Source organism: Solanum verrucosum, unplaced genomic scaffold (assembly GCF_900185275.1).
Source record: "Solanum verrucosum unplaced genomic scaffold, falcon-dt-bn FXZP01000094.1, whole genome shotgun sequence".
Lineage (NCBI taxonomy): Eukaryota > Viridiplantae > Streptophyta > Magnoliopsida > Solanales > Solanaceae > Solanum > Solanum verrucosum.
This window is the reverse complement of record NW_026019970.1, coordinates 4,116,377-4,139,816: the sequence shown is the minus strand read 5'-3', so window position 1 is coordinate 4,139,816 and position 23,440 is coordinate 4,116,377. Positions and strand designations below refer to the sequence as shown.

General features: G+C 34.1%; 1 protein-coding gene across 1 annotated transcript; it reads left to right on the top strand.

Moving 5' to 3' along the window:
- Nucleotides 1-21,593: 21,593 nt before the first annotated feature.
- On the top strand, nt 21,594-22,556 carry LOC125817181 (uncharacterized). The gene is made up of 2 exons (XM_049496730.1): nt 21,594-21,760; nt 21,962-22,556. Exons 1-2 carry the CDS (start codon nt 21,594-21,596, stop codon nt 22,554-22,556), a joined length of 762 nt encoding a protein of 253 aa, XP_049352687.1.
- Nucleotides 22,557-23,440: the final 884 nt, after the last annotated feature.

Genomic DNA, 23,440 nt, shown 5'->3' with positions numbered 1-23,440 from the left:
AGGACGAGTATTCCTACTTGAAAGTGAGAATATTGAATATGAATTTTATTGTTGGTGTACCCCGCACCCGGCGACAACATGACTCAATTTGGGTTATTGTGGATCGAATAAGGAAGTCGGCTCATTTCATACCCGTCAAGGTTTCTTTTTCGGAGGAGGGATATGCTAAGTTGTATTTGAGGAAAATTGTTAGGTAGCATGGATTGCTCCTATCCATTATATTCGATCGTGGTACCCACTTCACTTCTCAATTTTGAAAATCTTTCCAAAGGGGCCTTGGTACTCATGTTAAGCTTAGTACAATCTTTCATCCTCAAACCGATGGGCTAGCAGAATGTATTATCCAAAATTTTAAATATATGTTGAGAGCTTATGTGATTGACTTCAAGGGAAATTTGGATAATCATTTGCCTTTGATTGAGTTTGTTTACAATAATAGCTATCATTCAATCATTATGACTCCATTTGAGGCTCTTTATGGTCGGAGGTGTAGATCTCATATAGATTGGTTTGAAGTTAGTGAGGTTGCTTTGATAGGTCCAGAATTAGTACATGAAGCTGTGGAGAAAGATTGGCTTAGTATAAAAAGGTTGAAAACGACTAAAAGTCGACAAAAGTCTTATGCCGATGTTAGAAGAAGAGACCTTGAGTTTGATATAAATGATTGGGCTACTTGAAAATTTCACCCATGAAGGATGTGATGAGATTTGGAAAGAAAGAGAAGCTTAGTCCCTGTTATGTGGGCCCATATCATATTTTTGAGGCATATTGGTAAAGTTTCTTATGAACTTGATAATGACTTAGCATCGGTACATCTAGTTTTCCATGTCTCCTTGTTGAAGAAATGTGTTGGTGATCCAACATCCATTGTATCATTGGAGAGTCTTGGTATAAATGAGAGTTTTTCTTATGAAGAAGTTCTGATTGAGATTTTGGATCGGCAAGTTAAAAAGTTGAGGAATAAGGAATTTGCATCCGTGAAAGTCTTATGGAGGAATTAAAGGATTGAGGGTGGCCGAGACTGATATGATGTCCCATTAGCCCCATCTCTTTCCCTACGATCCTACTCTAGCTTGAGGTATTTAGTTCCTCATGGTCCATCCTCATGTCTTAATCATTCTCATGTTTCCTTATGCATGCATGCTCATGAAAACGTGCTTTAGAGATATTGATTTATCTTTGATTGATTTCTTCATGATTATGTACATTTGAGTCAGTGTTCTCAAACATTGACTTGAGACTATGTCACGACCCAGGGGTACCCTCTAGATGTAACAAGGCGTACAAGACCCCGAGAGGCCGCATACAAGCCACTTAGCATGTCATAACATAAAGTAATAGAAAACGGTGCGGAAATTTAAAACATTTTCAAACACAATCAAAGTTTGTATAAACCGAGCGAAAGTCTAATACAATTGTCTCAAGCCAACTAACCAACATGAATAAATCTTGGGACACAGCCCATATAGTAGTCCAAAACATAAAAGAAAGACACAAGGGAAAATGGTGGTCAAATCCTTTAATGCTATGAGGACTCACCAATTCTTCACTCCTTGATCAATTATGAACCTAGCCACGAGTGTGAGAACCAATATCGCCGGACCCTACATTTGGATAAGAAATGTAGGCAAGAGTATGCGTTAGTACAAACCTGTACTAAATATGATAGCTAGCATAAACATTAACATAGACATAACATAGACATTAGTCAATATAAGACATAAACCATAAGCATAATAGTTAGGCAACATAAGTCATAAGCATAATCAATGCACATAATAGATCATCATAACATAAAGAGGAACACTTCTTGAAGTAACCTCAACTTATCATAAGTCTAGACTTGGTTCATCCACCTATATTCATACATATCAAGGAAGACTATTCAAGCAATAATCCAAGCTAATCTATCATCACATAAAATCCTCAACTTAAAATATACTTACAAACTTACTTGAACTAAGCTCAAGCATACTTAGCCAAGACATAGGGAATCCTCCACTAGCCTTACTCATTATAGTAGGCAGCCTTAGGCCATCATCAAAGCTCATCATTCATCATTCTCATCTTTAGCTTATCTTTTATAGATATAGGGAAATCACCTCATTGCCTTCCTATAAAGGCTCATGGGTGGTCGACTATTGCCTTACATAAAGGCTCATGGGTGGTCGCCTCTTGCCTTACATAAAGGCTAATGGGTAGTCGCCTCTTGCCTTACATATATAGTCATGGGTATTCGCCTCCATGTCCATCTTATGGGATTATAGGTATTCGCCTCCATGCCCAACATTATATGGCACAGGTATTTGCCTCCATGCCCAACATTATATGACACATGTATTCACCTCCACATCATTTCTTACATAAGATATGAGTATTCGTCTCCACATCATTTCTTACATAAGATACGAGTATTCGCCTCCACATCTTTCATTAAGAGATCATGGGTATTTGCCTCCATGTCCTTGCTATAAAGGCTAATGGGTAGTCACCTCTTGCCTTGCTATTTTGAAATCATGGAATAAAGGTAGTCGCCTCACACTCATCATCATATAACATAGGCAATCACCTCATGTTTTCTAACTTGGGAACATGGAGGATCACCTCAAATCCTTCTCATGTGGAGATCATGGAAAATCACCTCAAGCCTCATCAATTTCATATTCTTTTAGTCTAGATTCATTTTAGGTGAGCAATCCTTTCAACCTAGAATCATTCAATCTGAGAAAACCTTTCACATTCATGCATTCATACATTCATAGAGTAGATCATGTGGGTAAATCATTCCACAACAATTCTATCTACAAATCAACATTCATAATATACGCTTTACTCTCAAAGCCCTAATAATCATAGTTCATCATGTAGCTTTACTCTAAAAGCCCTTATTATAATCATTCATCATATATGCCTTAGTCTCAAGACAATTCTAATCTCAAAGCTTACAAGTCATAATTCATCATATATACTTAATCTCAATCAATTCATCTCTTAACTAATTCATGTCCATATGCTTCAATCTCAAGCAATCTATAATGTATCTCATCAATCCTAGAAGAATACATCTAAATCCTCAATTTCCCCTTTCATGGCATAAAACCCATTTATATTAATTTTATCATTCTAGACATGGGTTAGGCATGGGTACATGTAATTTTATACTAAAAACATGCAATTCTATCAATTCAACCATAAACAATCATAACCCACTCAATTGGATCAAAACCCATAACATTAGAAGAAACCCTAACTAGAATTGAGGAATTCTTCTTCTAAATTGGGGAAACCATGGGGTTCCATGGATGAAAGGAATCCATGGATGAAAAGCCATCTTACCTTTATTACAAATCCCTCACAAGCTTGAAGATTGGAGACTTGACTTGACCCTAGCTTTAATTTCTTCCTTCTTCTTCCAACTTCTAGAGAGAGAATATTTGAGAGAGGAACCCAATTCTTTTGGTGAGTTTGAGAGAATGACTTGAATGAGTGAATTTAAGGGTTAAACATACTTATATAGGCTTGGGTAAAATGACCTCACTTTATTCTAATTGAAATCGGAATATGCTTGGGTAAAACGACCTCACTTTATTCTAATTGAAATCGGAATAGACTTGGGTAAAACGACCTCACTTTATTCTAATTGAAATCGGAAAAGACCCTTGTGCCCCTAAAATAACCTCCCAGGCCTAACCCACGAGACCCCGCTGATGGACCATGGATGGACCTATGGTCCGTCCTGGTCAAACGTGGGTAGATACATATACTTTCTTCCCCTTGAAACGAGCCATAGACCCATCGACGGAGCGTGGGTCGTGGCGTAGTTACTGCCTTAGGCAGTTTTCTTGGTGCCCATCCACGGTCCATGGACCCACCCATGAGTCGTGGTTTATCCTTGTGAGGTCAACCTTGAAGTTCTAACATGCTATGCCCTCTATCTCGAGTCTGGGTGTTACAGATCGGGTTACCATCAATTGAGAATTTATGATTCTGATATCTCAAAAACTTCTTTCAAGAGTCGCTATGGGCATTATGAGTTTGTTCATGTCCTTTGAATTGATTAATGCCTCAACTACTTTTGTAGAGTTGATGAACTGGTGTTTTGACCATATTTGTATTCCTTCGTTATTATGTTTATTAAAGACTTCTTGGTTTATTCCAAGAATGATTTTGATCATATTCGTCACTAGAGGACCATGCTTTAGAAATTGAAAGAAAACAAGTTTTATGCAAAATTCTCCAAATGCGAGTTTTGGCTAAAGTGTGTGACATTCTTGGGTCATGTGGTGACAAAGGCAGTAACTGTGTTTGATCTGACGAAGGTTGCGCTGGTTCGTGATTGGGTGAGACCTACTTTCCCTATCACAATTTGGAGTTTCATTAGGTTAGCGTGTTATTATCGTTGGTTCGTTAAGAGTTTCTATTCTATTGTAACTCTGTTGATTAAGTTGACTTAGAAAATCATGGTTTTTAGTGGATGGATGAGTCAGATATTAGCTCACAAAATCTCATGAAGTTATTGACCTTAACACCTATTTTGGCATTACCCGAGGAAGATGTAGCAGTTGTCATGTTTTGTGTCATACTTTAGATGTTGAGTTGGGTGTTCTGTTAATGCAAAAGAAGATAGTTATAACCTATATGTTTCTTTATAGTGAAAGATACATGAGAATAACTACTCTACCCATGATTTTGAGTTAGTGGTGGTGGTTTTCGTTTTGAAGTTATAGAGACATTAATTTTATGTTGTACGTTGTGAAGTCTTTATTGATCATCGTAGCCTTAAATACCTCATTTCTCAGCTGAATTTGAACATGAGGTAGTGTAGATGGTTGAAGTTTTTGAAAGACTATGCCATCACCATTATTTATCATCCAAGTAAGACAAATGTGGTAGCGAATGCTTTTAGCCGGAAGACACCTAATATGGGTAGCTTAGCCTTTATTAAGGTAGAGAAGAGAACATTAGCTTTGGAGGTTCAGTCGTTGGCTAGAAAATTGGCTTGACTTGACATTTTGACACCTCATCATATTTTGGCCTTCGTTGAGGCTAGGTCTACATTGATGGATCAGATTCATAGCCACTAGTTTGATGATGGGAAGTTGCGAGTGATGCGGGATAAAGTATTGAAAGGTGAATCTAAGTTGTCTTCTCTTGACCCCGAGGGAGTTTTGAGGATTAGTGGTCATATTAGTGTGCCTAGAGTGGGTGGTTGGGTGTGTATGATTTTGAGGAGGCCCATTACTCAAAGTATTCTATTCACCCGGGACAACAAAGATATATAATTACTTGAAGCAACACTATTAGTTATGTGGTATAAAGAGAGACATTGTGGACTTTGTAACCAAGTGTTTGAGTTGTCAGCAAGTGAAGTATGAGCATTAAAGATGGATTATACGATGCAAAGGATGCCCATTTCAAAATGTAAGTGGGGAGCATTACTATGGACTTTATGACTATATTACCCTCGACTTGGGTAATCATGATTATGTTTAGGTGATTGTGAACCGATTGACCAAGTAGCCTCATTTCATTCCGATGAAGACTAGTTGTTGGGATTTAAGCAGTTTTGATGATTGACAAAGAAAGATGAAACATAGCTGTCAATATGGTCCAAAGATATGTTGTCACAAGCAATTAAATTTGGGGCAAGCTCTTAAAATGAATAAAGACAAGTGTGCAGAAATCAAAGAATGGATAGTGTTAATTTCATGATAAATCTCATGGAATCAAACATCGGGTGAATTGAAGAGAAAGAATCAATGAGTTTGAATTAAAGAAGAAGTCTCACTTAAAGTAGAACTCTTAAAGTGATTGTTGAATTGAAGAATGAAGTTTAACTACAACATAAAAGAATCAAGGAGTTTGATTTGAAGAAGGAGTCTAAAATCACAAAGAAGTAAGAATGAAAATACTAGAATCCTACAAAAGAAAGAAATCCAAATGACAGGAGGAGTCCAAGTCAAAATAGAATTAAAAAATAAAATAAGTCACGTTCTAGAATAATTAGGACTCTAGAAGCCCAAGTGAAGTACAACACTACAAGCAATAGTCTGTAAATAGAGGTGAAGTCGTCCAGATTATTTGTGCAGTTACATAGGAAAAATAACAATAAATTGACTTCGCAAGTGCTACCAGCGAACTAAAGGAATACATACACGTAACACATCAAAGAACCTAATCCTTTTTAAGAGTTTATGTGCTAGGAGTTTTTCTTTGTGATTGAGTCTTGATGTAATCTTAGTTTAGTGAGTTATAAACTGAATTATGAGTGTTCTCTTCAGATTATGATAACTCGAAGAGTTGGGAACACATACTTTAGGAGGTTTGTGTTGAATTTTAGGATTTAGTGTTAGTTCCTAGGATTACAAGAGTTGTATTATCAATTCATAACTTGAAGGTTAGGAATTAGAGTTAGTTCGAGGATTGCAAGAGTTGTAATCTAAATCCATCACTTGAAGTTAAGGAATTAGAGTTAGTTCTGTAGGTTGCAAAGTTTGTAATCTAGTTTTTGTGGAGGCTCAGTGATTTAGTGAAGTTGGAGTTAAATCTTGTAGGGGTACAAGTCGTGGTTTTTTTACACCTTTTGAGTCGGGTGTTTCCCAAGTAAAATATTATGTTTTTACTTACTGTTCTTACTACTTTGCTGGAACACGTTAGACAACTTGTTTAGCACTTAAGTGAAATGTTAAGTTAGTAAATCACTAGATCGTGCAGACTATCACTAGTTATAATGTGTAGTAGTTGGCCAAAATCTACAGTAGTGAGATTGTCCAGTTGTATGGAGTGCCTATTTCTATTGTGTCTAGTAGAGGTACTCAGTTCACCTCATATTTCTGGAGTTCTATGCAGGAGCAGATAGATACCAAACTTGAGTTAAGTACCGCTTTCCATCCTTAGACCAATGGTCAGGCCGAGCAGACTATTCAGATGCTTGAAGATATGTTTTGGGCTTGTGTTGTGGACTTTAGTGGTCATTGGGACCAATTTCTACCCTTTGCGGTGTTTGCTTATAATAGCAATTATCATTCTAGCATTCATATGATATTGATTTTTGAGGCTTTCTTTGAGAGGAGGTGTAGATCTCCCGTTGGATGGTTTGATTCATTAGAGGTATGACCTTTGGGTATATATTGTTGAGAGGCCCTACGGATAGAGTGATATTGATTCAATAACACCTTGTGATCGACCAAAGTTGGAAAAATAGCTCTATAGATAGACGTGTTTGCGATGTATCCTTTGCTATTGGTGAGTGGGTTTCGCTTAAGATGTCACCCACCTAGAGTGTGATGAGGTTTGGAAAGAAAGGAAAGCTCACTCCGTGGTTCATTAAACCTTTTGAGATTTTGGGAAAGTGTGGAGAGGTAGCCTATAAGTTGGCCTTGCCTCTGAGCCTTTTAGCGGTCCACCTTGTTTCATGTCTCGATGCTTAAGAATTATCGTCATGATGATTCTCATGTGATTCAATCAGATTCAGTTTATTTTGATCAAAATCTGTCATTTTAGGAGGAGCTGATTGCTACCTAGGATAGGTAAACTAGACAGTTGAGATCCAAGCATATTGAGTAAGTGAAGGTGTAGTAGAGGCACCGGCCTGTTGAGGAGGCGATGTGGAAGGTGGAGTCCAACATGCGTCGTAGATACCCTCAAATTCTTCACCCCTTCAAGTACCTTATTTTTCTTTTCATTCAGGATGAACTCGTGTTTTAGTGGTGAATAGTGTAATGTCTCTTTTCTTGTGAATTGGTTTTTGATTGTGAAATGACAATTTTTCCCTTTTCCTTAGCATTTTCGTGCTTATTTTGTGTTACGATAATGGTTGGTGTGGTCCCTGATGCCATCGGTGTGTTTTTGGTGACTTTTCCCCTTTTGAGTTGAGAATTTTTTATATGATTGACTTTGGTTAATATTTTAAGTTCCGAGCATCGGATAGGGATCCCGTCAAATTCATTGAGTTCAGAATGTCGAGTTTGGTCTAGTAGGGTGGTCGGGCAGAGCCTCAAGACCTTAGGTTATGCTTTGGATATTTCGGTAAAATTAATTTTTGGCATAAATGAGTTTCAAGGAGGTATTTCAGTCATAACCATCTTTTTTTTTAAATCCGATAATTCCATTGGTTCCAAATATGTTTTATGATGAATTTTCACTATTGGTTCATGTTTATAGGATTTCATATGAGTTTCGAGGGTCAAAAGATGTTTTAAAGGTTGTTGGTACACACTTATAGAGATAAAAGATAGAGTTTTAGAGACGAAAAAGGGCTTTATTAATGAAATTGCTAAGTTAAATATCTATTCGAACCCATTTCGTATTTTTGACATTTTGGTAGCTTGAAAGGTCGATTTGAGGTGGAATTTGATGCGTTTTTCTTTCATAATCATTGGGTAGGTATTACTAACCCTATTTTACTCTTTTCACAAGAATATCCATTTCATATTTCATGATTTCTATCCACAAAATGGAGATTTTATAACCCAAAGTAGCGAAATAAAAAATTATTGATTTGAAGGTAAATTTGGAATGAATTTTTATTTATTTTTGAGATTTAAGGTTCTTGCATTTCGGGTAATCTCATTTTGACAAAGTTTTTCCAGTTTTTTTATTATTATTTTTAACTGCATTTCAAATGTAGATTTTGGAATTTTTCTCCCAAAGTTGGAAAAGTAGTAAATTCTTAATTTGTAGCTTGATTCTTGATTATTTTTAATGATGAACTCCTTTTGATTTGTAGAACTTTATTTTTAACTAAAAATATGATTTTAACCTTTCAATTTCTCAAGTGAATTTTAAATTATTTTACCCCCAGTTTTTAATCCTATCAATATGGGTATCATTGATCTCTTTTTGATGAACTTTATCCATTCTTGATAGTTGGAGATTGTTTCGGTGATCATGTGGTTGAAGAAGTACTCCAATAGACTTGTTCGAGTGGAGATTCAGCTTTCGAGGTAGGTTTGACTATCCCTCTTTTAGACTGAGATGAGTAAGTGATCTTTCTTAAGGAGTCCACCGTGAAATGAATTTTAGTATGTGTTTTAGAGGTTGTTAATGTCACAACATTCTTGTTTAGTCTGTGTGATGCATATTTGTGTTGTTTAGCCTGTGTGGAGGCTCATGTGAAACTGATAATTGTTGCTGAAAATTTGTGATATGTGAGTAATTGCCTGAGCAAGGGGCTATGTGACTTATCTTTATATTTGACATTGAGATGCATGAGTTAGGGGCTTGAGTTGATTTTTGAAACATCTTAAAATGAAAGAAATGTTTTTTTAAGTGGTAAAGGTTGATTTTAAATAGATTCCTCCACTATCCCTATCATTTGAGGCGTGTTTCATGAATTGTTGGGTTTGAAAACTTTATGTTATTCAAAATCTTTAATGAATTGATTATTTCTTTATGTTGTATGTGTTATGATGCATTCATCCTCATTCAACATTTCATCGTTCATGGGAATATGAGAAAGTGGAGAAATTCTATTTTTGAGAAAGAAAATATGACACCTTACTTAAAACTTTGACCACGAGCTAGGTGACAAGTTGTTGAGATTTGAGATTATGAGATTGGTATATGGACTGCGAGTCCCCAATAGATCCTTGTCTGGAAGCTAAAGCTCGGCAAGTGTATATGACATGTTATGCGACGACCTTTGTTCCACCACATCATTCGGCCATCATGTCAGCATCTCATTGCATAGCATTGGCCAACTTGTTGTGTTGTGTAACTTGCTTATATGTTGATATTAGTATCATCTATACTCTTGTGTGCTTACTTTATTCGCGCTATTATTATATAAATTAGCGGTACCAATGCCAGAGCGAGACTTTTTTGCATGCAGGTCGAAGCTTTTCATAGTTCATTTCTTAAGTCTGATTAGTTGTTTATACTTAGTTAGTCTAACCCAATGAGCATATGAATTGTACTCACCCCTACTTTCGTTATCCTTTTGATGTAGATCCTACTTAGAGTGATCTTCATAGTGGTTGATTAGATCTAGCGATTTTTTTTTCTTTCCGAGTTGTGGTGAGATCCTACTTTTTGGATCGCCATTGGTCTCCATCTATCATTTATAGTCTTTAATTTCTTTTCGAAGACTTGAGATGTATTTCAGAATCTACAAATGTATTAAATGCTCTTTATACTTATGCTACCAAATTTTGAGAACTTCCTTATTGTTTTCTTTTCGTTTACACCCCATTTTAGGGTTCTCGGGGGTGTGTGCCATCATGACCTCGGGTTTGGGATCATGACATAACTTTTAATTTTTTCAACTATATGGTATTTAAATTCTTAACGTGAAAAATCTCTTATTTTCTCAAACTTACAGAGAATAATACAACCAAAAAACGAATTACTTAGGTGTATATCCTTAATATTAGAATATCTAAAAGAAAATATTACTACCTATGCATTGATTAACTTGTTTATTAAGAAAACACGAATTATAACCTCAAATTTGAAGGAGCCAACCCATTCATCTTATTTAGATAACATGACACCCACAACCTCCAAATTCTGAATCCGCTAAAGTTAGATAAGATTTTCTGTTACATCGTTTAAATTTCACAATCAATAACTGAATATTCAATTCTACAAACCAAGTCTTTTTTTTTCCTTCTTTGATTGTGAAGCATTTCCTTTCCTAAGGATGGGCCAATGTTTTGATATAGACGCAAAACCAACAATAAGACTCTCGATTAGGTCATGTTCAATTGTCATGATGAAAAGGATTGAACATTATTGTTAGTTTTAATGTTGAAGAGTCGTTTCATTTTTTTACTTTTAGGATTCAAACAATTTATGTCTTCATCATATTGTTGTGTTCTTTTAAGTTAACAACTTGTTGCCCCAAATAAGAAAGTCAGAAGTTATTTCTGATTAAAAGATTGAAAAAGAGTAAAAATGTATAATGTCACAATTGAGATTAAAACCTGTGACATATATTAAAGTAAAAACTTTCCATATATTAAAGAGATTTGACATACAATAGATGTACTAAAAGATATGTTTTATTTTTCTATTTGCACGCATCATGAGCTTAGTTATACGTTTCAACAACCTTATTTACTTTGTGACTTCCTAAATGCATGGAATCAATTAATGGAAGATATATTAAACAGAAATATCGAGACATTTTAGATGAAGGTTAATAAGAAAATTATTCTACTTACTAATTTCAAAAAGGAAACTAGCCCCTCATTGATTTGTGTGTATATGCAGAAATCTTTTTCATTATTATAGTGAATCTTTTTTTAAAAAAAGACTTTATATCAAATAAAATATGTACTTCATCTTTTTTGTGCTAAAACTTTAGCTCAAAAATAGAAAAGTATAGTATTAGATATATGAGAGAGAGACGAAGAAAACTTGGAGGGAGAATACATATCTTTTAAATTACTACCATTTATATATTAGATATATGAGAGATATATATACAAGTAAACAACGTAGTTAAGAAGTTTCACATGAAAATCTTACGGATAATATTTGTTAACGAAAATTATAGGCAATTTTGAGAGTTTGAGGGGTATCAAAATTATTGTCCTGAAAGATATTTCATCCAAGATTCGACATGTTCTAATATAAAGCTAGGAACACAAAAAGGGACAAATTAATATTCTTCAACAAAAAAAAACTGCATAATTATATGGGAAAAAGAATTTGTCTCCTCCAAAGGCAAATGATTTAGAATATATATAGGTGAATTTTCATCAGAATGGTTCTAGAAACTCCAACTTATGCTCCAACCTTAAAGAATGAAATAAATTGCAATAAAGTGTTATGCTAAGGGTTAATGGAAATTCAATGATCATGTCATTTTACCAAAAACTAAAGGTAGGAATTGTTTAAGAATTATGGCTAATCAAGTCTAGAATCTTTTTTGTTCTCCACGCGGTGTCTGGAGCATCGATTAAATTCGGATCGGGCACTACAAGGCTCATTTAACGAGGTGGCACTCCCAACAAAATTTCGAACTCGAGACCTCTAATAAAGGGTAAAACAGTCCCACCAACACCACAACCCGGGTTGTTCAAGTTTAGACATTCAACCACAGTAATATATTGTTTTGGGTACTTTTTTTGAGATATCAAAAATATTTTTCCTTACATAGTACACTTGCACGCATATACATATACATACTACAATGAGTCGAAACGGTAAAAACTTACCACACCTGGTGTATACACCAAACTAATATAATTTCTATAATTACATGATTTAATAAAGTAAAACACATGTAAATTCATTACGGTTAAGTAAAATGAACTATAAATACATATGGCATGCGTGCATTGGGTTGGTGTATACACCAAGTGCGGGTAAGTTTTACCAAGTTGGAACCTCGGCGTTGCAGATATATATGGATAGAATTACCATCATGCTAAAAAAGAAAAAGAAAAGATTCATGGTAAGTCAAAGATATATATTGCTACCTAGTTCAGAAGACCTACAATAATACTTATCAATTATGTTTTGGAGTTTTAGGAAGATCAACCTTTTCGAGTTTTATAAATAAACTCAAAGAATTTGAAGAAAATATGAACTTTTGTCTACCTAGAATTTGAGAAAGTTGTTGATAAAGTAAATCAAGGTATAGACTCCTTATAGAGTAAAACATTAATAATTTGGAAGGTATTGGCTGCTGAAACACTACATCTATGCCTAGGTTGCACTCTATCATCATATTAATATGAAACTTAAACCTTTTATATGTCAAAACATAGCTAGTTGAACAGTTATCTCCTACTTCCCTTCCTACATTCACCAAACGAAAATCAAGAATAAGAACATAAAATCAACAGCTTAATCAATCAACTACGCGTCAATTACTTCTCCCCCTGTTTCAATTTGTTTATCTGTTTTTGACTGGACACGAAGTTTAAGAAAGTAAAAAGTCTTTTGAATCTTGTAAAGATATTTAGAATGTACAAAACTGCTTTTTAGTCTAGTGATCTTAAACATACAATGTAAAAAGTTAGAATTAAAAAGTTGTCAAAAAAGAAAAGAAAGAGATTCTTCTTGAAAACTGACTAAAAAGAAAATTAAGACAAACGAATTGAAACATCAGTAATTACTTTGAAGCCATCTATAATGAGTCAGTTCCTCAGATTTCATAGGTGAAAACATCATGTGATATGAGTCTCTATTGAGAAGACTGAGATGAATTTGAATTGTTGTAGTGAAAGAGTATGTAAACATTTAGATCTACCTAAATTACTCTTACTTACATGATTTTGAATTACCTATAACTTCATCATACTCACAAAATCTCAAAAATCAGAATCAATAGTACTATTGTACAATGAAAGGATCCAAAATTAAGCAACATTATTTATTAGCATCCATAGAAATACAAACAATAATAAAGAGGATGTAAATGATCATTATTCTTAGCTCAAAAGTCTTCCACATATGGAAACAAGAGATCGATCGAGAGGCAATTAGCTTAAATCAACAATACATAGATAGAAAAAGTGTACCAGAGCGTCCAAGCTGGATTTTTATCGATCGGGCCGGACAACCATGGAGGACATATGTGAGAAGTGACGACTAGACATTGAATTGGACCTTGGCAAAACAAACATACCTGAAAATCGAACAACTGAATTAAGAATCCATAATATGTCTCCCAAAACATATGCTAATTCCTCATATATGCTTATGCTTTTCCTTAACATAACATGCATCGCTATACTCATTGCATCTCCAAATCTAATCATCTTTACAAGTTTCTCTTTCTTCTTCTTCTCTTGTTCTTTCTTTTGGATCTTTGGATGAATTAAAGTAGACGTATGTGATATAGCTTCTATAGTCTAGTATCAATAATGTGACATTAAATACCCTTTCTAGTTAACTTGTACTAAAGGGCATGGTGGACTTACTTAAATACCCTTTTTTAGTTAACTTGTAAAAGCTTCTTACTATTACTTGTGAAAATCATGTAGTAGTTGAAGCAAAATGATACAAATGGGTTTTGATTTGTGGCTAACATCCTTGTGCTGATGAATTAATTTCAAACAGAAATGGGGTTTTGAGTTATTTATTACCGTGTGTAAATCCAAATAGGGTGTGTTTGGTTTGAAGAAAAATGTTTTAAATGAATGTTTGTTGGTAAAATAAGTGAATTTTTTATTTATTTTCTTCTGTTCGGTAAGTAAAAATAAATATTATCTTAATTTTATTTTTTATATAATCTAAACATATATATTATATAAGGAGGTGGGGGTGGCGGTACAAATGGAGATGAGGGCTACGGGATGGGGATATAAAGTTGTTGAAGGATGACGAGGACACAGTAAATATAAAATGCTATTTGTCAAACTTACTTTCCTTGTTTTATTACAAAGTCACTATTCTCATTTATAAATAATTTATTTTTCTACTGACAATATTATTCAATTTTATTTTTTTTAACCAATCAAACATGAAAAAATTGGATTCGATCGCAATGAACACATCCATATATTCACTTGATTGAGCTGTTTGTTGTGATTTATTTTTCTTCTTCCTTTCTTTCTAATGTGGGAAATGTAGGGCCAATGTCACAAAAATCAAAAGATGTCTGACAGGTAGAAGAAAATTAAGTAATGAGCACATAATGAACTCATTCTAGACTCAACTATCACAACTTAGAGCGTCCGTACAAATAAAACTATATAATTCAAGTGAAATATGTCGTCATAAGCATGTCCCCATGTTACAAGGATCTAATGTAGATACAATTCTGTTGGATCTAACATGACTTTATTTCAATATTTGTTTATGTGGAAGACACTATTTAGTTTATTATTATACAACTATACTAATTGAAGAGTGAATAGCTTGTCGAATTTTGGTTTTTAATTGACCTACATGAATTTATTACTCCTATATTTGTAGGGTTAGTACTTATGCTTCGTTTGAACATCATTTGAAATTATAATTTGAAATCACGTAGATTTGAAGCTGAAGTTTGTTTAGATATGCAATTTATTTGTATGTTTTTTTTCATAAACATGAAAACTTTCCAAGTTGTGAAAACTATAAAAAAAAATCCTTTATTCTTATACAATCTTAACAACTAAACAAAGGTTTCATAACAAAGTAAAATATACTACGATAATTTCTTTCTAAAAGATGCAACATTTATTGATCGAACTTTAGTTCAATAAAAACAAAAATAGAACATGAACTATAGTATCACAACTTTTTAATATAAAATATTTTATTTATAAAAAAAATAAATTGTTTTTTGATAGTAATACTTTAATCTTAAGCTTTTAACTATTATTAATAGTTTATTTAATTTTTGTCATGTTGATATTTTATCCATGTAGAATGTCATGTGACAAAGGTTTTGCAAATAAAACACAGAGTACACAACTGAGGTGTGTTTCTCAAACTAATAAGTGATAGTTTAGATATGAAACTCACACTCTCAATAGTTTAGGTATGAAACTCAAAAAATGGGATAGTTTAGATGTGTTTTTGACCCTTATCTCCATTATAAATAAATAAAATGAAATAACATTTGGAATTTTCAATCCTTCTTTTTGAGGAATTTGGAATTTGAAATTTAGAATCATGATTCGAAGTTAAAGTTGAAATTTGTGCAGATTTGATAGACAAACGCTAATGTAAAATAATGCTCCCAATCCCGTGGCTTAACACTTTAGGGGCTGTTTGGTGTGAGGGATTAAAATAAATAATGATGGAATAAATTTTTTTAACTTGTTTGGTTGTTATGTTTGGGATAACTTATCCAATCATTTATATCATAGAGATGAGATAAGTTATCCCATATACATGGTGGGATAAGTTATCCCAAGATAGCTAACACCAAGATAACTTATCCTGGGATAACTTGTTCCCAACCAAACGACCCTTAGTAATTATCTTGTCAACTTCATTCTTTGTGAGTCACTTATCCTAAACTCATCCAAAGCCCCATAAATAACTCACCAAAATCTTTCCTCCAGTACTGTCCCTTCAACCCGCCCCCCCCCCCCCCCCCACCCGTACCCCCACGTCCAAATAAGAACTATACCAAACTTGTTGCCCCTAAAACCCTCAATGACCTTATGTGTCAGACTCCAAATAACATTTCTCTTATTTCCATAAAGAATGTGAAAATATGTGAATGGAATTTCCGTGGTGAAATAGACTAAAAGTGAAGTATCATATATGAATACAATAGAAATCTTATAATATGCACTAATTGATAAATTCTCTTATGGATGGACAGATTTCAAAATGTAAGAAAAAAAATCTAAAAATAGTGTGGGATTCAAGGAAAATGTCGCATTAGTTTTGTCACGATCCAAAAATGAATGTGATGATACTTGTCTATTTCCACCAAGACAAGTCAACCTCAAATCCAATAAATTGAAAGAAATGCGGAAAGTAAAGCAAGAATAATAAAAGAGCAGAAAACTTATTCATTCTAACATAACCCCAAAACTTGGTTGTCACGTGTACAAGTCACTTTACATAAAGTGCGGAATTTAAAGGTAATTACAAGTCTTAATGTCTTTGTTTCTCAAATAGAATAAAGCATAAAATAAGAAGCAAGAGGGCTCGGCGGGATGACACACAACTACCTCTAAAAGTCCTTTGACAAGCCTCGGAAATAAGAGAAGGAGAAGAGCAATCACACAATACCGGGCTCGAAACCTACACAAGTGTAGAAGCAAGAAGTGAGTACCAACCAATACGGTACTCAAAAAGTAACCAAATAAACAAGGCAAAACTATCTAGGAAACGAGTATTTCTTTCATTCCAACCGAACCTCCTAAACTACAACTTGCATAGAAATCAGTCCAACCTAATAGTTTTACAATATACAATTCATAAGGCTTAACCATCATAGTTCAATAATTATCAAGTATCAAATATGATAATCACAAGTGTCAAGTTCATCAAGAACATTATTCAAGTACAATGAACACAAAATTGCAAGATTTGTCATGCACATTACTTATCGGAACTCATGGGAACCGCCCATAGTTTATGAACTCGCCGGTAATGACCTCTGCATCAATAGAAATTTACGTAAATAAACTCGGCATCAACAACACTTGTCGGAAATGACCTCGGCATAACTAGCACTTGCCGAAAATGACATCGACATCAATAATACTACCGAAAATGACCTCAGCATCTATAACCATTACATGTCTCATCACAGTTCTTAGAAATCAATGCAAATAAGCAATTTCACATTCCGGAGGGATTCACATTATTATTTCTATTTTGTTAAGTTCTTGAGGGTCTTGTCTCGACATCTATCATAGTATTTAGAGGCTTCAGAGATAGTTAGTAGTTGAGGAGTCCTTCACTATTTCCCTTGTTGTTATTTTGAGACTTTGAGTCACTTACTTATGTTTAACTAAGCATTTCAGACATTTACTGAGTTGAGTTATTGTTGAGACAATTTGAGTTAATCTTTGCACTTGGAGTTCCCATTTTGCTTGAGAAAGTCTTTCGCTAAGTAGTCAGTAAGGCAAAGGGTTTTCTTGGGAACCAGTGATGGTTTTCGACTGCCGGCCACGTCCAGGGTGTAGGCTTGCGGCGTAACACTTAGGGCAGGCTGAATTTCTACAAAAAAATTGCAAAGGTGTGTGCCAAACATTAATATAAAATGTATCAGTTGATACTCACATGATACTAGACCTCTCTGAAGTACTGGTACATATTGAAACTAATTTAACAAAGAAGAATTGATATGTAGAATATGATTACACCACAATTACTACGAGTTCAATGTCAGTCAAACTTATTATACATTATTTATGCTGCTAATTTTCCTTACAAGAACTCAAAAGCATTTCTAGTTTTTGTTTAATTTGTTCTTTAAATTAGTGTTATTGAACAATGAGTAACTCACCTACTCATTCTTTTGGTGTAGTTATAACTAACATGAGTAATCATTATTCAATAAATATTCTCTTAAGGACAATTGCTTTAGTAGATAATCTTCAAGATCCATCCTCACAAAATTGGGGAGATCCTCCATATTATTCTCCATCAACAATCTACCCCTTTCTGGTAACAAGAGGAGGGACTTCACATCGTCTTCAAGAGGTGGAAGTGTCAATGAGGTATGTCAAAATAAGAACTCATCATGTTGTTGCACCTAAAAACATAAATAATCCCACAAAATTGAAGAAGTTTTCAAAAAAGAATCTGCAGAGATTTGTGTCATTTGTCAGGCAGAATATAAGCATGAAGAGATGGCACTTTGTTGCGGACATGAATATCACGCCGATTGCATCAAGCACTGGTTGTTGAGGAAGAGGGATTATCCTATTGTCGAGCTTCAATTTTTCCTTTCACATGAAGAAAGTTTAAGTGTTTAGAGATTATTTTTTTCTAAGATTATGTTGTATTAATCTGAAGTTTTCTTAATGAAGAAAAAATTGCAAGATTGATCATAGTTTGTGTATGTATATATATGTTAAAAATCATCTCATTAAATTTAGTAATACAAATTATTTTTAAGTAGTGGATGTCATGTTCTATATATCTTTGATACATACAAGAACAATTTTTTTTCCTATCCTAATATTTTTAAGAAACAACAAATTACAATATATATAATAATAATCTATCATTTTCACTATTATAGTCATGTTAATGTCATAAAAAAATTACTCTAGTAGTGTTAACGTTATTGATTCTTGAATTTCTTCTAATGTTTACCACTTTGTCCTAAACACTGAGTTTGAGATGAAAAAAACGATTGAGCCATAAATAAATCCAAATATAATGAATACACATCTACTAAATTTCGCAGCTTTAGTCCAATCATTGATGTGAGAAAAATGTTATAGCTCGTAAATACAATGAAGTTTTTCACAATAATTGTCACCTGAAGAAAATGGTCATGTCTGATAGGAAATAGACTTATGAATCATGGAAGAATCTCTCCAAATACCAAATGATGATTGAATAGTAAAAAATTGTGAAATAGCATGTGTGAATTGAAATTTGAGAAGGGATTATAGTAAGGATGATATTGAGAGGGACAAAAGGCAAAACAACATCTTCAAGTCCATCTCACCGTTTAGCTAATGCCCTCTCTTGTTTGTGAGTCTTTTGGTGTCCCCTAGTGCCTGTGAAGTAGAGAATTCTTTTTTGCAGAAGTTGCAATAGAAAACTTTAGCCTTCAAGGAACGTCTCTACTTGGGTATGCCTCACTGGAAGAATCACTAGTGTAAGCCGGAGTTGAATTAAAAAGATTGAGTTTAAGAATTGAACAACAATATAGATATATATTTTATTTTAAAATTTTAATTAAATAAAATGAAAAATCTTTTTGGGAAAGGCAAGCACAAACAAAGGTGCACTACAGGACAATAGTAGAAGAAAATCCAAATCTAAACTTCTCCTTCTATTTGAACCTAGAGGAGACAATCAAATTCAAGCACAACCAATGTTTGGGGAAGCAAACAAATTACCAAGATAAAAATACAAGGAAAAATTAAAACAACAATGTCAGACACCAAGACATGACGAATTTGAGTTTTCACCAAGACATGACGAATTTGAGTTTTCAACATCTCCCTAGTAGATCTATTTGCTTTTCATTATCTGAGTTTCTTATTCTTATTATTTTTTTCATTCTTTAGTGTGAAAATATGAGAAATACAAATAAAAAAGTGTGAATGAAAAAGAAGAATAAAGTAAAAATTAATGTTTTGTGGCTATGTTGTAATTATTTTTTTTGTATGAAAAAAAAATATTGGGCATCTATGATAAATTTTACAAGAAAATGAGTGAAAAAATAAATTTGACCATCAATATAATAAACCAAAATTAGTCGTTGAATCAAAGAAGCAAAAAGATTCACAGTGAGAAGGATAAAATATAACCCTATGTATATGGATTGTTATTTTTTGATAAAATATAAAAAATGAATTAAACCCATTAGACGAAAAGGGTAAGTCTGGGTCATTTATGTAACAATATGGGTATATATGAATCACTTTTTAGTGAGGGATAAATCAACTTAAATCATAATCTTGGGGGACATATAAGACCCCTAGATTCTTTCAAAAGTTTGGTCAAACTAGTTTTCAATTGACATTTTATATTAAACTAATTCACTAATCATCATTCCTTTGATTATCATGTGAAAAAAGAACCACATAATTCTATGTACAAATCTAATTAATTTTCTAGTGATCTAATACAATTTATATAAGTAATTAACTTTTATTGTATTTCATTTACTTCCTTCCATGACTATTTTCCCAAAACAAAAGGTTTAATTATAAGGATTTAACTCATATAGGTAAGTAAATAACAACTATATCAAAAATTTGATTCTAAAGAAAATTTGGAATAACACTTATTATATTTCCAAATGAACTAGGAAATATGGTAGGTCATGTGTATGTATATTTAATATGGTCATTACATCTCATTCCAACACAAATTAGGAATGCAACTAATTAGTTTCCCAATGAACTAGGAAATATGATAGTCCATCTCTATGTATATTTCATATTGTCAATATATTTGTTTTCCAAATTAATTTAGGAATGCAATTTATTATTTTTCCAAATGACTATAAGATATGGTAGGTCATCATATATATAGTTCAATGTCACTCAAACTTATTATACAGTATCCAAACAATTGCCTTCTGTTGAGGGTAATCAGAGTAATCCACAAAGCCATAGGAGGACTTGTCCTTCCTTATGAGCTTGTATACCTCAAGGGGACCGCGGGTGCTAGAGAAAACCTCTTGAACAAGTGGTTATGTGACTTGTGAGTTGATGTTTTCAACGTACATTCATACTTGCTGGAGTGTGCATGTATGTTGGAAACATCAATCCACAAGTAACAGAACCACTTGTTCAAGAGGTTTTCTCTAGCACCCGCGGTCCCCTTGAGGGATAGAAGATCATAAAGAAGGAAAAGTCATCCTATGGTTTTGTTGATTACTTTGATCGCCGATCAGTTGCGCTTGCTATTGTGAGCCTCAAAATGTATTGGATCTATAGTTTGAATTCGGCATGGGAATAAGGGTTTTAATTTCTTTTTGCAAAAAAAATTTAGTGTTTATAGATTATTTTATTCTAAGATTATCTTTTGCCTGCTTGAAGAATAGACAAGCACACAATCAGATTAAGAAGTAGACTACCAATTCAGGAGATATAATTCACACTACAGAAGACATTGAAGCAGAAACCATTAAATTTTATAGGCAATTTCTAGGATCATCAACCCCTGTGTTATCAGTAGTAAGGAGAGATATAATGAGCAGTGGACCAAGACTAACAAGAACACAACAGTTGGAACTAATAGCACCAGTCACAAAGGAGGAGATAATATCAGCGCTAAAAGGGATCAATGATCAGAAGTCACCTGGGAAGATGGATACAATGCCCTTTTATTTATAAAGGCATGGCCAATAATAGGCAAAGATATAATACATGCAACTCAAGAGTTTTTCAGCACAACTGAGATGTTCAAAGCTGTAAATTGCACATCTATAATACGATACCCAAATTCCAACATCCTAATACCATTGGAAAATACAGACTCATATCATGTTGCAGTGTTCTGTAAAAATCATATCTAACGTAATCACTGGGAGATTGCAAAAGGTGATGGATTACTTAGTGGATAATAGTCCAGCTGCATTTGTACCAGGAAGGATCATCCAAGATAATATCTTACTGACTCATGAGTTGGTAAAGGGCTATGGAAGGAAAGGAATTTTGCCAAGATGTATGCTGAAGATCGATATGCAGAAGGCATATGACTCACTTGAGTGGTATTACTTAGAGCAGATAATGGTCCAGCTAAGCTTTCCCGCACAGTTCATAAAGTGGACAATGGCATGTCTCAAAACTGTGTCCTACTAAATAGTGATCAATGGTAAACCAACGAAGCCATTTGATGCCAAAAGGAGTTTAAGGCAAGGAGACCCAATGTCCCCATTCTTATTCGTGATAGCTATGGAGTATCTTTGCAGGAGCTTGAAAACTATGACACATATGAAAGAGTTCAAATTCCACCCTAGATGTGCACAGCTCAAAATAGTCCAATTGGGATTTGCCGATGATCTATTACTTTTTTTGCAAATGAGAGGTACAATCTGTCAAGATGGTTTACCAATGCTTCCAGGAGTTCTCAATGCTTATGGAGTGGCCACTAATATGAGCAAGAGCTCCATTTATTTTGGAGGGGTGCAACCTATGGTGCAAGGACAAATACTGGAGAATCTATGTTTTTCTAAAGGAAATCTACCATTCAGATATCTTGGAATTCCACTAAGCACAAAAAGACTAGCAATTGATCAGTGCCAACCATTAATCGACAAAATGGTAGGCAGAATTACAAGCTGGACAACTAAGTTCATATCATACGCAGGTAGGATGCAATTGGTAAAAACAATCTTATTCTCCATACAAACTTTCTGGGCTCAAGTGTTTGTGCTACCAAAGAAGATTGTCAAGCTCATTGACTCCATATGTAGAAGCTTCTTATGGACAGGAAAGGAAGACGTATCGAAGAAAGCACTCTTTTCTTGGGATACCATATACAAACCTAAGTCAGCAGGGGGTTAATTTTACTAATATTACTGTGTGGAACAAAGCTGCTATTTGTAAGGCTTTGTGGAATCTGTGCAATAAAAAAAAAAAGTATGGGTGAAGTGGGTGCTCACCTACTATATACAAGGGAAACCAATCGAGGAAGTGCAAGAAAAGCAAGCGTCCTATGTGGTACAAAAGATATTGAAGTCTAGGAATTCTGTTGAAGAAGCTGGATATACAATGGAGGAGTTCACACAGCTAGACAAATTTCAGATAAGAAAGTTATATCATGTGATGAGAACGACCTTCGATACGGTGGATTGGAGAAGGTTGATATGCAATAACATGGGGATGAAATAATGGAAGTTTATTCTTCTTCTCGCCATACATGGGAAGTTGTATATAAGAGACAGATTGCATCGATGGGTCATCAACCGAGAGGTTCGTTGATGCCCTTGTGGGAATTTTGATGAAAGCATTTTTTATTGAAGTGGCAAGGAATACAAAGGCTCCCTTAAGGATGGAGCGAAGAGATTAGCAGGGCATTTATTAATACAAAGGGGGAAAATGCCAAGGTTGAAGTGTTAGCTAGTTGTGTATCCCATGTATGGGAAGAAAGGAACAAGAGGTGGTTCCAAAAAGTTCAAAGGGAACCAAAAGCGATAACCAGACATGTAAATCAGGAACTATTTCATCGAGGCAAAATGCTTCCACGTGTCCAGAACTGTCTGAGGCAGCTGAGCTACTATCCATAAAAGAATTCTAGAACTATAAGATAATTCGAAGAGTTTAGTAGTATAGGCAAATATCGCTGAAGGTACGGATGCCCAATTCAGTGATTTTTATTTCTATTCTAACATCGTTGGAAAATATAGTGTTGTAAATAATACTTGGATGATAAAATGTTTTTATTTTCC

Bases quoted from the DNA above. Each gene is read 5' to 3' on its own strand.
- LOC125817181 (XM_049496730.1), top strand. From the start codon at position 21,594: ATGGATTACTTAGTGGATAATAGTCCAGCTGCATTTGTACCAGGAAGG. The intron at 21,761-21,961 runs GTATTACTTAGA...GTATCTTTGCAG, and splicing joins GCATATGACTCACTTGAGTG to GAGCTTGAAAACTATGACAC.